The sequence below is a fragment of the Nanorana parkeri genome, unplaced genomic scaffold, assembly GCF_000935625.1.
Source record: "Nanorana parkeri isolate BGI_ZX_2015 unplaced genomic scaffold, ASM93562v1 scaffold411, whole genome shotgun sequence".
Classification (NCBI taxonomy): domain Eukaryota; kingdom Metazoa; phylum Chordata; class Amphibia; order Anura; family Dicroglossidae; genus Nanorana; species Nanorana parkeri.
Window position 1 is genome coordinate 476,816 of NW_017306679.1, and position 17,252 is coordinate 494,067.

At 39.1% G+C, this 17,252-nt stretch overlaps 1 protein-coding gene across 1 annotated transcript in view; it reads left to right on the forward strand.

Moving 5' to 3' along the window:
- LOC108789609 overlaps positions 1–17,252 on the forward strand; it is a 94,651-nt gene that overhangs the window by 13,468 nt on the left and 63,931 nt on the right. The window contains exon 3 of the mRNA XM_018559670.1: positions 14,034–14,288. Within this exon, the coding sequence (XP_018415172.1) occupies positions 14,034–14,288 (255 nt within the window). The remainder of the gene's footprint in view (positions 1–14,033; positions 14,289–17,252) is intronic.

A 17,252-nucleotide genomic window follows, 5' to 3' on the forward strand; every position in this document is an offset into this window, starting at 1 on the left:
AGCCAGCTAAATTAGGACCCCACCTGGAACTCCTCCCACTGGACCAGCGCGCCGCTGACTCGTCCCTGCTCTCTCCGGCACAGTGAATCACAGTGAGTGAGGGGAGATTTGGGGGGTTCTATGAAGCAATTATGTATTGTCTGCACTGTATTAGCAGTATATACTCTATATGTACTACATACACATATAGTACACACTGCTAATACAGTGCAGACAATACATTTACACATTTACAATTATACTCTGCCAACATGAATGGATTAAATGATCTGTATGTAACCCTGTACTACGGATCATTTAATCCACTCACGTTAGCAGAGGATAATTGTAAATGTATTGTTGCAGGCACTCTATATGTACATGTACTATATACTACATATAGAATGCACTGCACAATAGATTTACAATTATCCTCTGCTAATCTATAACAATAGACAGAACAGCAGCGAGTAGCCTGCCAGAGATTCGGCTTAGCCGATCCAGATGTTGGATTGGCTGAGTCGAACTCCTTCTGCACTTTGGGTCGGCCGAACATGCTGAGCATGTTCGGCCAACCCGAAGCCACCCGATGTATGGCTGATTTCAGCCAAAATATGGCTGAAATCAGCCGTACCAGCCTGAAGTGAATAGCCGAACAACGTTCGACTCACTTCGCTTTAGGTTGGTCATTCACTCGGCTGCCTACGGCAGCTTAGTAAATAGACCCCTAAGTGTTAGGCAGTGAGAATTCAAATTTGGCTAAATGTCCTTATTACTAAAGAGGAAGAAACATCCAGCCATTCATTGAGCAAGCTAAATTTCAAATGCTTTCTAAATTACATTTTGCATTAGTTATTTTCAAATCCTAAATTTCTTTACGACGTTAGATAAGAGAAAAGACATAATTAAACTTGAGGCTTGTTTATTATATGGTACTTAGTTACCTATTGATAAGATTAAATGCACTGTGTTCCATCAACATTTCAGAAAAGATGAAAGGCATACCTCTGGTTATATGACTCTGGAGTTCCTTTTTAAAGTTTTATGGTTTGGTTTATGTCACTCATAGATAAGAGCAGTGCCATCATAATTTAGCATTCCGTATCTTTATAGTTTACCTGGACTTCTGTCTCTTTAGTTGAATTATGTTTGCGCGCAACTGTTTGAAGGTACATGTTATTTTCATAAAATCTGTTGCTTGATAAAATTTGGCATACACTTGCAATTTCAGTCTGGAATGAAAATTCTTAGCACATATACCCACTTCTTCTTAAAGGAGAACTATGAGGTGAGTGCTTTTCACTCATCCTCATAGTTCTAGCCGACTTGTGACAATGAAACTGTCACATGTCGGCTCAGTAGATCGGGAAGTGAGCGAACACATACCGGCGTTCGTTCACTTCTCGATCCTGTCACGGCTCGCTGCCGTGACAGCGGAGGGACTTGATTCCCCCCTCCCCGCTCCGATCCTCCAGCGCTGACTGGCGGAACGGATGGGGGAGGGGGCGGGTACAGCTGGCTCTGCCTCTGGATAGGCAGAGCCAGCTGTCACTCACAGAGCTGGGCGGATCCAGACATAATTGCCGGGATCCGCTTCAGCTGCGACGTCTCAGTATACCGCAAACTGTAGCTCGCGGTATACTGCGGCGTCTCAGTATACCGCTAGCTGTAGCTCGCGGTATACTGAGCTTAGGGTAACGGGAGGACGCTAGTTTGTGTCCTCCCGTTACCCTAAGGAGAACTATGGGGAAAAGCCCTAACCCCATAGTTCTCCTTTAATAAACTCCAATCTCGTGGCCTCCAAGGCTCTGCTCTCTCATGGTTCATCTCCTACCTATCTCAGTGAACCTTCAGTGCCACCTACAACTCTACCTCTTCATCTCCTCTTCCTCTTTCTGTGGGGGTCCCCCAAGGGTCTGTCCTTTGGGCCCCTTCTATTCTCCATCTACACATCTGTTAATATCCTTCCATGGCTTCCAATACCATCTTTATGCTGATGACACCCAAATCTATCTCTCCACTCCTCAGCTCACCCCCTCTGTCTCTTCAAGTATCACTAATCTGCTCACTGACATATCTACATGAATGTCTCCCAATGCCTCAAACTGAATATGTCCAAAACTGAGCTTATAATATTTCCTCCTCTACGTGTTCCCTCCCCTGACTTCTCTATCACAATCAACAGCACTACCATAAACCCCTCCAGTCAAGCCAGGGTGCTCAGTGTAATTCTGGATTCTGAGCTCTCATTTCAGTCCCACATCCAATCACTATCTAAATCTTGCCGACTCATCCTCTGTAACATTTGTAAAATTCGCCCCTTTTTAACAAATGAAACTGCAAAGCATTCTAATTCACTACCTTGTAATCTCTCACCTTGTCTACTGTAATTCCCTCCTTGTTGGCCTACCACTAAACAGGCTATCCCCCTTCAATCTATCATGAAAGCTGCTGCCAGACTCATCCACTTTACCAGCCGTTCAGTGTCTGCCACCCCTCTCTGCCATTCTCACCACTGGTTCCCAATTGCCCAATAAATAAAATTCAAAATTCTAACAACAATGTATAAAGCCATCCACAACTCTGCCCCCGACAACATCTCCAACTTTATATTAAAATATCATCCAAACCATCCTTTTCGCTCCTCTCAAGACCTCCTGTTCTCCAGTTCTCTTGTCACCTCTGTTATGATCGACGACCCTGTGTGGATTGCACAATATGTCTCCAGGCTCCCTTCACCAGACTGTTAAATTTTTTATCATCCCCAGTCCTATTAGGTACCAGTATGACTTCAAAATATGTCAATAGCATGGTTTTACTTTACACGTAGATAGCTAAGAACAAAATAGCTTAAAAAAAGCGTTTTATCATATTTATTCCTATAAAAACAGGAAATCACAAATACACAAGTAAGCTAAATCTTATAAGATGTTTGCTGCTGTATTTTGCAGTCAGAACATGGAATGGAGGTACAGTTACTTGCATGCCATCTGACACATAGGAATTTACTAAAGGCTAATAGGTTTTGCAAGGGAAGTTTCCCCTTAGCTTAGTGAATGTGATGACATTTTACTTTGCAAAGAATACCCAATCATATTATTATTATTGGTATTTATATAGTGCGGACACTTCCCTTACAAAGTACAGCCTATCTGCCTGTAGTAAATCCATCCCATTGCGTTGCTTTCTCCACTTTGATTTCAGGTTAAATTAAGCAGAGAATCCTGTAAAAAAAACAATTCATTATTCTAAACTACAGTCCCATACCCCCACCATTTGGTTCGCATATCCTGGAGGGATATGCCTACTCCCCGATCTAAATGTGATGTGGATAGATTGTACTACAATCCTTCCATCTTCCCAATCCGCAACAAATACAGTGACTTCAGGTGATTCTCAATCAAAGTTTGTTCAGCCGGGTTGAGTCAGCAAAGCACAGGAATTCAAGCGTGTGGCCAGCGTTACTTTGGTATGTTCAAACACTAGATGGGAACTTCCTTGAAATAAGAAATTACTTGTGCATACTTTATATGACCAACCCATAAAGTCGGCCAATACATTTATCAGAATTTATAATTATTTAAGGCTCCTTTAAGTGTATCAACTTTTTACTTCTTCTGCGGAAACTAACCCTGTTTCCTGAACTTCATTGCACATAATACATCTACATCAAGCTACTAGTTATTCATTTCCCACAATGATTAAATATATCAGACAACATAATAAATAGTAATTGGCTTGATATATGTACTTCCTCCTGCATATTACTCAATGTCATTAACTAGTCACTTGCAGGCAATGCATGTTAGGTGTTTTCCTTTGTAGTCATACAAAACTATAGTTAATTGTCTCTACTGGGAAAAACACCAGGAACAAATGATCATCTGTATACTTGAGATTTGATATTTCCATTTATCTCCTTGGGAGTCCATATCTTGTGTGCCTTTTGTGCTGGACATGTGTAGTCTTTTTAGTCCCCTGAGATATTGTTTGTTTACAACTATAAATCTGCATAGAGAATCCTGCATCCCAGTTATACAGAAATACATAGTGAGAATACTGCAAACATGTATTAATTTGATGTAGAGGAAGAAAGGGATATGAGTGATGGAGTGATTGTGTGAAAGTCATAGGATTAGTGGATTTACATCTAAAGAAAAATACTGTTTTGACATTGCATTACTATATGCAAGTTCCAGTATGTATGAATAAAATGTTACCTTTCCAATAGTGGAGACACTGTCCCCACAATTCAATTAAGGAGAGGTATGCACATTGCATTGTGGGATTCAAGCATGAGTGTTGTACCTCTATCTTTGAGTCTCAATCAAAATTTGCATACTGAGCGTGTCTAACTAGTGGCTCCCAAGGCACTTAGCAGATTCCAGACAGACAAGTATATGCAAGCACTTTGTAATGCTATTACGTAGTTATCAGAAATAAATACCTTTATCATAGTGACAGGTTCAAATTAATCAATTCTGTATCTGTACTTGTGTTACAGTTGAGCCAAATACAATCAACTCCAGCAATCTGCACAACATATCTTTTTTTTTTTAAATAAAATGCACTTTGATTTATATTTTTTCAAAAATATTTAAAAAGATGTCCTTTATTATGTTATTTGGGAAAGGAATCTTTTAATGGGGACATTAGGTTAAATTACATTCTTTCCTTTTAGTATTATTAGCCGCACTATTAGTATCGTCTAATGGGCAAAGATACTGAAAATTACAAAAAAGAAACTAATTTTTTAAAACCACTTTAAGAGCCTTCCTGCTAAATAGCTTTTTTTTTTCCATCATTATATTTATCTTTTGCAGCTGGATAATGGTGTTTGGTATCCTAATATTCTTAGGCCTGAATCTGAGCCTGTGTAATGTACAGTAGGCACTATTAGGGATGAGACAAATGTGCCTGGGTCCGGTTCGTGGGCAGTTTGTCAAACCCATTGTAAGATCCCAAAAATTTCAAAAAAAATGCCAAAATCACCCTATGCCTAACACCCTGTTTACATCTTTTTGGGGTTCTGTACTATACCACAGTGTCAAGTACTCAGCCACCATTATTTTGGCCAGAAGGCCATATGCCAGCCACTATTACATTTAATAAATCCCCTTTAATAAAAAACAAGGTCTGTCAGGTCTAAAGTGAAAGGCAAAAGTTCTGTGTGCAGAGATCGTAGGTAATTTCCATGTTTTTAAAACAGAATTTTGTATTTATATATATATTTTTTTAATTTTTCATTGCAAGACCATCCCTGCCATGTTGAAGAAAACCCCGGCAGGGACAACAATAGAACCTTGGCACTACCTTTAAAAAAACCCCAGAAAGTTCTAGGCCTACACCTAAGGTAGTTTTAGAAAACACTTTGGGGTCTAAGCACTGCTCGCAGTAAACTAGCACAATACAGCACAGTGAACACAAAGGGAGTACACACTATATAGCCCACCACACTACGCAGGGGTATAGTACTATTCAGCACCGTATAGAATATCAGCAACACTGTGTGATCTCTCCCTATCTATTCTAACTCTCCAACAAACACTGACTGTGTATATGACTGACTACAAATATAGCACTGCTCAGCAGCACTGTACAGTAATATAGCAGCAGCTATCTCTTCTTTGCAAGCACTTTGTAATCTCTCCCTATCTACTCCAAGTTTCCAACACACACTGGTTGTGTATATGACTGTAAATTTAGCACTGTTCAGCAGTACTGTATACTACTATAGCAGCAACCAACTCTCCTTGAAAACACCCTGTGATCTCTCTGTGATCTTAAAGACTAACCCCGACCAAAATTAGTTTTAGAGAGAGTGTGTAATATAAATCTATTACACACTGTCCGGCTTCCTGATTGGCCAGCAAGCCGGATCCATGCTCCCTCTGCACCAGGGAGCATTGAGCTGGCTTCTGGGTCAATCAGGAAGCTAGGGGGTGGGGGCAATGTCTCACAGCCCAGCTCCTAATTGGTTGGGAAGCTGTCCAATCAGGAAGCCAGGCGGCGAATCATTACCCAGCCCCCGGCTTCGTGATTGGCAAGAAATCCAGCTCCATGCTTCCTCGTCACCTGGTGATGAGGGAGCATGGAAATGGCTTCCCGGCTAATCGGGAAGTCGAGCAGCAAGTCATTACACACCGCCCGGCTCCATTAAAAGGACTTCCAGTATTGGTATTCGGTATCGGCGAGTACCAAAAACAAATATCGGCACTGGATACCGAAAAAAATTGTAATTTTAGTTTAAAAACTAATTTGGTATGATAATGCCCAAATTGGTACTTTTTTTACTTCAAGAACACCAGCATTAAGATCCATTTACCAGAGAAACCCATAGTGCTCTGCTGCTTTAGTCATACATTGCATTCGCTTCCCAAGAAAATAATACAAGCACTTCAACAACTTGACACTGGTGCAATGGTAATGGTCACAATGAGAGAACTTTTGTGGATCATCTAAAGTAATCATGTGTATGGTGTTTGTATCCACAAGCCAAATTGCCCATGATACAACATTTTAAATACGAAAATAACTTTTTAGAACAGGTCTCTTCCCTAAATCCTAAATTCTAGTACATCAGTAGCAAAATCTTTAAGCATAAAGAATTGAGCTGGCCTCTGCAGTCTCAATGGAAGCCATGACTTCAATTGTTTCTTTATGTTTTTGGAGAAAAGTCAGATGTAGTCAAACATTTTGTTGCATTCTAACAACTCAAAGTCACAAAACAAAAAATAAATCTGTCAATTTAATTCGAAAACAAGATTTTAATACTATGTAACAGTTTTGTTTGTCTGGTTGGTCTTTCATAGTTATCCAGCAATGCAGTCAATTGTCGTGCCTCTATTAATCTAGCTCTGTAAAAGTAGAGATTTGATGCAGAAACTCATATAGAAATTCATGGTTCCAGAATGTTGGTGATTACCACAACTATGGGGGTCCCAGGAGAGACCCCTACACATACACCATATCTGGGAAGGGCAAACGGAGTTAAGAGTGAAAAAGGCCCTTTAAATCATTGTGAGCAAACTGCTCTAATCCTGGATGACCCACAATTTGTCTAAGATTTGTAGGAGCTATAGAAGGCTTAAATTTTATACAAAGATGTAAGCAGTAGGGTGGAGATTAGAAATGAAGAATGAATGGATACATTTTCCCTAGACCACACACTGATTGTGGATCTTCCTTCTGTAATTGTTACACATTGTTTTTTTCTTTCTTTTTTATGCCTCCATAAAACCCTGGAAACAGAACTTTTGATTGGCACTTGTCATGCTTGATAAAGACAAAGGTACTAAGCAAGAAGACGGTGGCATTAAAGTCACAGAAGGAAAAGGAGGTTTCTGGTGCTTTGTGATTTCACTAATCAGTTTACTTAAAAGGGGAAGTTGTCTGCTGGCAGCAAGCACTTGTCTATGGCTTAAAGGCTTGTTTAAATACTGAGCTGAGGTCTGAATTCACTAAATTCATTGTTCTTCTTTATATTGTCAACAAATACATTAGAGATGTATTTTTTAAATATCCAAACCATTATTCCATTAAAATCATGATCATTGCAAATATATTTTCCATGACAGTTTTTAAGTACAAGTTTGTAGTAGCCTGCACCAACCAATTAAATATTTGCTTATGTTGATTACATAGCTCTAAGCTTGGCATATAAGATGCTGACTTGTGTTTTTCTGCTGTCACTCTTCTGTTTTTATATTTGAAAGGCAATTACCAATTGCCTGATGCTAAGGTATATACAGTATATTTCACAAAACCATTTAAGCAACAGACATTTTAGCATGCTGTAAGATACCTGAAAATATTTGTACATACTATGTAGGAACATTGATGACTTTTTTCTTTTTAATAGACTGCTCAATTCTTGTACCCATTGCTATAGTCTTTGTCACAGTGGAAAATGCAAATGGTGTAGTGACCAGGCAACTCCATATAGCTAAAATCTGAGAACATGCTAACCAATCCACAAAGAAAAAAAAAATCATTCTAGCAACTGAAATGGAAAGAGACAGCACCATTTGGGAATTACCCTTGCACTTTAATTTCCATAATGAAAGACTGCTTAGTGAGACAGGCTGACAGCTTTGCTTCACTAAATCCTTAGTGTGACAGGGACAGCTTCAGCTGACCTGAAAATAATGACTGGTTTTTGTATGTTGAAGGTGGTTTTATCTTCACTTAGCCTTCCTTGTATGTAATGTCAGAAGCAAGCTAAATAATGTTAAAGGTATCAATACATTTTAGATACCAATGGGACACTGGGAAATAATCTGATCTCAGGAATAAAAAATGTTTAATGTTTCACACTGAAACATGCTCACTCTTAACTTGCCATGGAACTAGAGATGAACTAGAGATCCTTTTCACTCATTGAGTCCGCAAAGCTGCTGTTCTTTCACATTTTTCCGACCTTTCTTTTCAACAGATACCAGACTGCTAATCATGCATTTAGGCTCTTCTGGGCCTCTTGATCGCAAGGGAGGGAATGAAAACAGGGAAGTAAAACCTGAGGTTTGACTGACTTATAGGAGATATTGGGGTTACTTAATAAAGGAAAGTAGGCAGTTTACTTTGCAAGGGAAATTTCCCTTGGCTTAGCGAATGTGGTGAAAATTCACTTTACAATGAAAACACAACCACATGAAAAAATTTATTCTGTATTTTTGCTTTCACATGATTGGATGATGGTCCTCGGAGCTTCACCTCATTGTAATATAAAAACCCCATTGCAAAGTGAACAACCTATTTTGCCATTATTAAATCGACCCCATTGCGACAAGGCCTGTCAAAGAATGAAATAATCAACCTCCCAGACTCACACTCTGGTACTTTAAAGCAGAGCATCCCCCAAAAATAAGTAGATAAAAATAATTAGTCCATTAAAAGAAAGAATAACAAAACCAGCATTCGCCGAGTATTCACTTTTATTTCACAAATCTTCCCTGCAGTACCTTTTCATGCCACTAGATGCCCTCCCTCTGATAGTAAGAATCATTCAACCAACTTCCTCTGGGCCGGTTTCAACCCAGACCTGCCCCAGTCTGTGGCTGCACAGTGAAAGGAGAAGCAACACAATGATTAGCTCATCTCTCTGTCAGAGTTTGCTTTCTCCTTCTATCAGTATGCTTCTTGTCAGTACATGAGCTTATTGGCTTCTTATATTATTTTTTAACCCTCACACTCCAGGCCAGTTGTACAAGAATTACAAGAGGCTGATACTGGGTCAAAGGCAGCTACTTTGACTGCTTGCTTTTAAAATACATTTAATGATGTATTAATGATTACATGGCTGCATTCATTTGTATCTTCTATATCTACCTAGAATTCAGCTTTAATGAGTCCCTATGTATGAAAGGTAGACCTGGTAAGGGATAAGTCACTTGTGGATTACTCATCTTGACATTTTTAATAAAGAGAACAATGTGGTTGAAAGTCTGTGGGAGGTAACAGTATTATTTTTATAGTAATACTTACAGTACATTTTGCTAAATGAGTATGGTATCCCTTGTATGTGATTATGGCACAAGGCTTTTATGTCAACACTAGGGGCAGGTAAGTTACACATTATCTTTTATTCTTATGCCTAATTTATGCTTGTGATGTTTGGAAGGTAAATAGGCTTCCCTGGGAAAGTTTTTGGATAGAAGATGCCAGTGCTGTGAATGCTTAGCTTGAATTTTGAGAAGGACAATGATTTCTTTGTGGGCACCCATCTGAAGCACTTGTCCAGTGGTGAAGGGCACACAGTGTGATGTCTGCATGGCTGGGTTCCTACATGTCTGCAGCCAGTGGCGGAACTATCGCCATAGCAACCCAGGTAGCCGCTATGCGGCCCAGGGCACAGGGGGGCTCGGCCAGGACCAGGAACAAAAGGGTCCCCCTGATGCCGTGCAGGCCACCTGGGTCACTATGTCATCGCAGGCTGCAGGACTGTCACTGGCGGCTGTGAGGAGGAACGTGCTGCTGTCCAGATCACTGACAACATGTCAGTGATGTCTGCAGCTGTGTGTTCCTCTTTACAGCCGCTGCTGAGTCAGCAACAGCCAGCAGCTGCAGTGGAGGAGGCCGGGACCTGGTGGTGGTGGAGAAAGGGGAGGGCGGGTCTGGCAGCAGTGAAGGAGGAGGAGACAGGGCCTGGGCCCATCGGCAACCGTGGAGGAGGAGGCCGGGGCTGGCCTACTCCTCCACGGTCCTCCATAATCAATGGCCAAAGAAACTTTAGCTGGGATATGTCTTTTTCCCACAAAATATCTTGTCAATGGCAATTCAACCAATTTACTACTTACAGAGTATTTGAGATGGGCAATTTAATATTTTAACTTCTACGTGGTCTCTCCTAAATATAAAAGAGATCCACAAATGAATTTTGGCACGTTAAATAATGTTTCATTAGCACTGCGGCATCTCTATGTGGGTGTTGAAACAATTCAACTTTTATCATAGATGTACATAGAATGCAGGATAAACATGGAAAAGAGCCCTGTTCATTTCAGACCCAAATCATTTGTGATATCGGAGCCATATAATCAGACTTAGAAGATTAAGGTGTTGCAACCCCACTTTTGTCTTTAATATATTTTTTGGATCTTGAACAGATTCCTGTTGCCGGCATTTGTTGGAGAAAGGGTTCACTATACATAGGTACTACATTTTAAAAACACATGCACCTGGAGGATTCACCTGCAGTCATTGTTTAGTGAATGTCAGAATCACTGTGGTATAAACATTCCCCTAAGTATTGTCTTTTTATTGTCATGTCTAAAACAATGCTTCATGCTGCAATATTCTAAGACACTATCCTATTTAGCAGTGTTAACAAAAAACACAAAAAAGCCATAGATTACAACAATGAGAAACTGTGTTACAAATGTCTACCAACCTGTTTAAAGATACTATGAATTGCAGCTAGGGGCATTTTTCAGGTACAAGTTACAACGTTCTGCAAAAACATATACTCAGAATTGTATGAAATATTGTGGACTAGCATCCCTTTAGATGTGAGCAAGTATCTTGTACAGATAAACCTAAATATAATAAACATATCCTTGACATAACAGAGTTAACATCTGATGATTTAGTCAACTTGACATTTTTACTGCATTGTGACATCAATTTACATTTAAATGCACGGTGTAGATGTCAGAGTTGTGCATAGTTGTGCATAGTTGTGCATAGTTTTCAGAATTCATAAAACACAGTGTATGCAATTTGACTTCAGGCTCTGTGCATAGTTTTGTAAGAAATTATGTAAGCAAATTACTAGAGGTGGGGTGAGAGGATTCTAGAATATCCTAACTGAAACTTTGCTTGGTTGCTGTGGGACAGTATATAGAAACTTACATCTTGATTGCAGTTCTACTTGCTTTCAATACTATAGAATGGAGAGATTAGAATTTTCTTTCAAAGTTGTTAAAAACAATTGAAGTTATTGAAAACAATGAATGGTTGCAGATCAAAAAATATTACAGTGAGACTAAACTCAGGAGTTAAACCTTGCAAATGCATTCAAGTACCTTAACTATTAACAAAAATGTATCTTATTGGTGTATCATTCAGCAGTAGAACATCAAATCATCTCTGAATTGGTGCTGACACTGTCCTTCCTTCTGGAGGGTGGTCACTTTTGTTCCCCATGGTCCCTGTGTGTGTTGTAAAGTAGCAACCGCTCCAAGCTCACTCCTCTGATTGACTACAATCTCAAGTTTAGTTTACTAATTGGTAATGAAGTTATAGTTCATCAAGGCAGCCATCTTGGAGCGGTGGCTACTTTACAACACACACAAGGACGATGGGGAACAAAAGTAGCCACTCTCCAGAAGGAAGGACAGTGTCAGCACAAGTTCAGAGATGATTTGAGGTTCTACGGCTGTGTGATACTCAAATAAGATCATTTTTGTTAATAGTTAAGGTACTTGATTGCATTTTTAAGATTTAACTCCTGAGTTTAGAGTCACTTTTACTATAAATTATAAATGGATTGGCTGACAGCTATACACATTGCATTTGATTTGCTAAAGGAATATGTATTACAGTTAGCTCAGTGTCATACAATTGATCATAACAAATGTTTTTTGCATTTTTAAATTCAGTCATCTGTCCAAGCAACCAAATCACTTGCATTGAAAGCAGGAAGCATTAGAAAAGCACTTGTCAGTCAAAGGGAAAAATACCAGGAAGAAGGCAAATGCTTTTAAAGTTATCTAACTGTAATAATGTTTATAATATTTATTTAATTGATAGTATTCATGAAATATTAGGTGACTGGTCAGATGTCAATAATATATTATCTTGTTAACCTTTGCTTGCTGGGCACGTTATCGAGACTTCTACAAATAGATCATCTCGAAGTACCTGCTTAGTTTGTGAGCAGTGGGTGATTACAATATTCCCTTTATGCATAATTGGATATTCTGTGCAATAATTACTTTCCACAGCATCTATTATTGTGTAAACGCTGTTTTTGTAACCACAGTGCTTAAATGTTTCTATTTTCTATCTTAATTGGCACCGATCACTTGTTTCATTTTTTTTGTTTTTTGTTTGAGGTTTAAGTCATTAGCCTCCAATTAAATTGCCAGGTGTGAGTGGAAGACATCTTGAGTATGCTATTAGCTTCTGAATGCCAAATTATGTAGTCAACAGGAAGAAGTAAACTAGAGATAATCAGACTTTTAAATTAAGGTTGTCAGGCTGAAAACAGCAAGATGTTGTCTCAAGCATTTTCTCCCAGGCATCTCTATAGAAAACGTTTACTTTAGGCTGTTTACACTGTTGTGCTATCATATTCTGTCGAAATTCAGGTTACACTTTTTGGAAGGAGTACAGATACCTGTCAGTCTTCTTGTTGGCTATACATTATGCAGGTTTCATCAGAAAATGTCTTGCCACTCTCCGTTCTGCCCTAACATTGACTAGTCGCTGACGGCCACAATTCGCACGTTCAGACCCAGATTTTTGGCTGACAGTCCACTCTTTAAACACTTTAACAACAGCTGCTCTTAAACATTTAACAAATTCTGCTGTTTTGCTGATACTCGCTCCATGGCTCCAAGCGCCAACAATCATCCCACGTTCAAAGGTTGTTAAATCGCGTTGTTTACCCATATCTTCAGAACAAAATCACTTCTACTGTCGTGGTAAACAACCTGCTTCCCTATGTATAATGGTCTGGCCCTCTAGCAACTTCAGCGCAAAATTATAGCTAATTATAGCTAATTTGCCTACAAACATCAGGTGGTCATAATAATCTGGCCACACAGTGTATAACATGTAGCCAGTTGTGTACTTCACTTATAAATCATTTTTGGAATGCTTTCAATGCTTGGCATAGTAATCCTTAATAATATAATGCCTATGTCAGGGTTTTGTTTTCACTGCACAGCTTCACTGGTCCTTTCCCAGCGACACCACACTTCCAGCATACAGATTGGTCTTTTCCCAGTAAGATCTCTCCTGAGTCTAACTGACAGGTACAACACTGAGCAAAATCATTACAAAAATGAAACTCTTCCATTGCATATTCGTAATAGACTACCTTACAGAAGAACTTCATAAAAAATAAATATAAAATAGTCAGTGACTACTTATCAGCCAGCAACTGTTAGGCAAAATTATTGGTGGCTGTAAATAAAAAACTCCTCCAGCACTGGTTGACTGTAACCCCCTCATTCCCCAGCAAAATAAGCAAAGGCATTCTGACTAAAGTCTATCCAGTCATAAAGGCACAAATTAACCCAGGTCAGGAAGTAATTAATATGTAGAAAATACCAGGGTTCTTGTGACATTACAAGTGAATTCCATATACTTGTTGCACCTTGCTCACAATTCCTTTCTGAGTTTAGAAAGGACAGACATAACTAAAAAGAAAACACTGAATTCTAGAGAAATTACCTTGGAATGGGCTCATTAAGAGTCAAAATCTGCTAACTATACTGTAACTCAACGTCTTGGTTCAACAGCCAAAGCCATTGTTGTATCATGGAGCTTTATGCATGGGTATTTTGTGAACATTACTCTGAAGAAGTTTGCTTAAATGTCTGTTCCAGGGTACAAGCCTAGTGAAGGAGTGTATGAAGACAACAATGCTATCTTCTTGAAAGATGGTGAAGAGTCAAAGCCACAGTTTCTCTGTAGGAAAAAGCCTGTGGTACTGGACCTCAGCATAAGGCAAGAAATGGAGAGGCAGAGAATAGCCGAGGAAAGAAGATCCCAAGCCATAAATATGTATTCAAAGCTTCGCAATACTCGTCCCACTATGTTTCGCACAGCTCAATCAGTGGGCATTTCTAGGTTTGAAGACTGTAAGTAGAAAGCATTTCCATTTCATTGGTGGGTTTAAATAAATACTGTATATGTCATAGTATTTGTAAGGGACTCATACAATAGATATAATTAAAACTAGTATAGAGGCAATATTTTACACCAATAACATGTTGTTTGCAACCAATGTAAAATGGTAAAAAGCCCTAAAGCTTGAGTTGACTGCTATTCCTGCAGGAACCCAATCCTCTGGAATTTATCCACCTTTTTTTTTGCTTTGTGGCTTTTCCTTTTTCCAGTAATTTATTGAATGCTCACCCAATCTAAAACTGATAGTTCAGTTTCTAGTAGATGCCTATGAGTTGAATCTATCACCAGCTTTCAATCTTTCTAGGACTTGGAGATGAGGTCTACCTTCAAAGCGTCTTGGCTTTTTTTTTTCCATCTAGAAGTATTAATTACTCTGATACACTAGGGAAGTCCTACTCTTTGTACTTTAGTATCAAAAATTCGATGAACCCCACTGGGAGGGTGAGATCTATTAATTGCACCGTGAAGCTGGACAATGCTGAAAACAGAGAAGAAGTCTTCCCATCTTTTCATTTCTTTTTTTTAAACAGGTAAACTTTTTTGAAAGCTATAAAAGCATATAGTGGAGGGTGAGGACGGACAGAGGATAGATATAAACAGAAATATACATTACCTGTATGCATACATAGCATCAAGAATGAAAACATTAGGAGCTTTCAGGTTCAGCACAGCATAGTCAATGCGTGGAGAAAGAAACAATAACAGTTTAGACAGTGATTGTCTATAAACTGTACATTAAAGAATAAAGCAACAGTATTTTTCAGAAACCAACTCTCATAACCATCATTTGTGGTAAACGTCAGACCAGAGAGGAAAAGGAGGTTTAGAAAAAGAGAGGGGAAGGTAAGGGAAAGGGATGGGGAGTAAAAAACAAATGCAAATGCTTATTCTACCCTAATTTGTAAGTGGGGGTGGGGGGGGGTGGGACTTAGGTTGTTGTGAAGCCATACAGAGTAAGACCCGATTTGATCAAATCTGATATGAGCAGCCTCTGCGCATATATGTTAGTTGGTATAATGGTAATATGTTATAGATAGTGGCACACCAGCCCCCATATGGTGAGTTTTCATTTGAGGATGATAAAAACGTTTCTGATGTTTGGGAGTAGTGGAGTCATCATGGATATAGAAGAAAAATTGGTGAGTTTAGGTCCAGTGAGATTTCCCGGGTAGCAGTCAACTTTCAGGACTAATGCAGTGTAATCATTGTAGAATGTAGTAAAATTCTATGAACTTTACCTGAATACATATTTTCCTGGCTGAAATCAACAGTGTATTGTGCTATTCCATCCTCCCAGTCATCCTCTTGGAAATTTGGAATGTCAGGATCTTTCCCAGGTTTAAGCATATCCACTATAATGGCCTATATACAGGATATAGAGAATTGAATTTAAAAATGTACATATACACACATTTTTTAAACTTTCACGGTAAGATGACCTTTCCCATCTATTAGCATTGATCAACATAACTTGGGGGTTGAAAGACTGATGCCTCCAAACAAGTCAATTCAGGAAAGCTGTTATCAGCTTCTGACAGCTGGCTATGCAAACTGAAAAGAGGCTGCTTACATGGATTTAACTGGACACTTAGCAACAGTGTATACCTTATCTGTTGGTTTTATAGAAACAGTCTCTCTGAAATGGGCCAACCAGACAGATCTTTTCCTTTACATCTTAAAGTTTACATTATGCACTTTTTTGTAAACACAAGTTTATTTCAGTCTCTTTTTTTCCCTCTCTCCGTATCATATGCTTTTCATGTTTAATCAAGTGAATTAATTAGTGTTCTCAGTTCTATTGGTAGATACCTAAAAAACAACTTGTGCTGTCAAGGGAGAATGCGTGTCTTTGTGTTGGTTGCTGGAGGTAGTCATCAAATGTTAGAATGTAATCAGATAAAGCTAGTTGTTGGTAGCAGTGTGCTAGCTTTGTCAAACTCCTAGGATCTTCAATAGGACAAATCTCTATCTTCATTTGTCACCCCAGTGCACCCTTTGTGTATATAATTTCCCATTGGTATTATCCAGAGCTTTGAGTCGATAGGAGACTAGCCTCTTGGCTTGCACCATTACTTCCAGCAGGCTTGATACATCTGCAATAGATCTAGGAGGATTTGTGCGTTTGCTGGAAATTTTGGGCCATCTTAGCAGGCTCCATTATTTTGTCAGGTGTCACCTCCCATCAATTGATCTGATATGACTCAAGGTTTAGCCAGCTGGAGTCCAAGCAAATAAAACACAATTTTAGCATCATTTCATGTTTTTTAGCTATTGGAATAGGAGTGGAAATATTTATAAATGTTAAACAGGAACATACTAAGTTGATTTTTTAAAATTGTATTAGATATAGATATTTGTTGTTACTGTATATCTAAATGACATCACACGTTCAGTTGCTGCTTTTCGCCGCTATTCTCATAAGGGCCAAATGGCAGTGAGTAAATAGCCGAATGCTGCCGAGTGGCATTCGGCTCAGATATTCTGCTCACTATCTCCGAGGTAATGAGCAGAATAAACAAAATTTAAACAAAAGAAAAAATTTTGAAAAAATAATTTAAATAAATGTAAAAAAATAAAAATAAAAACATGCTAAGAAAATAATTTTAAAAAAAATGTAAAGAAAGGAAAAAACAAACAAACAAAAAAACAGTATGGGGCCCCTCTCAAACCATACCAGGCCCTTTAGGTCTGGTAGGAAAGTAAGGGGGGACTCCAATTAAAAAAACAGCGTGGGGTTCCCCCCAAAGTCATACCAGGCCCTTTAAGTCTGGTAGGAATTTTAAGGAGGAACCCCCACCCCCAAAAATGGGTGTGGAAAAGTGTGGGGTCCCTCCTAAAATTCCCAACCAGACACTTGATCTGAGCACAGGCCTGGGAGGGCAGGAAAGGGGGGGGGGGGGACAGGCGCGCGCCCT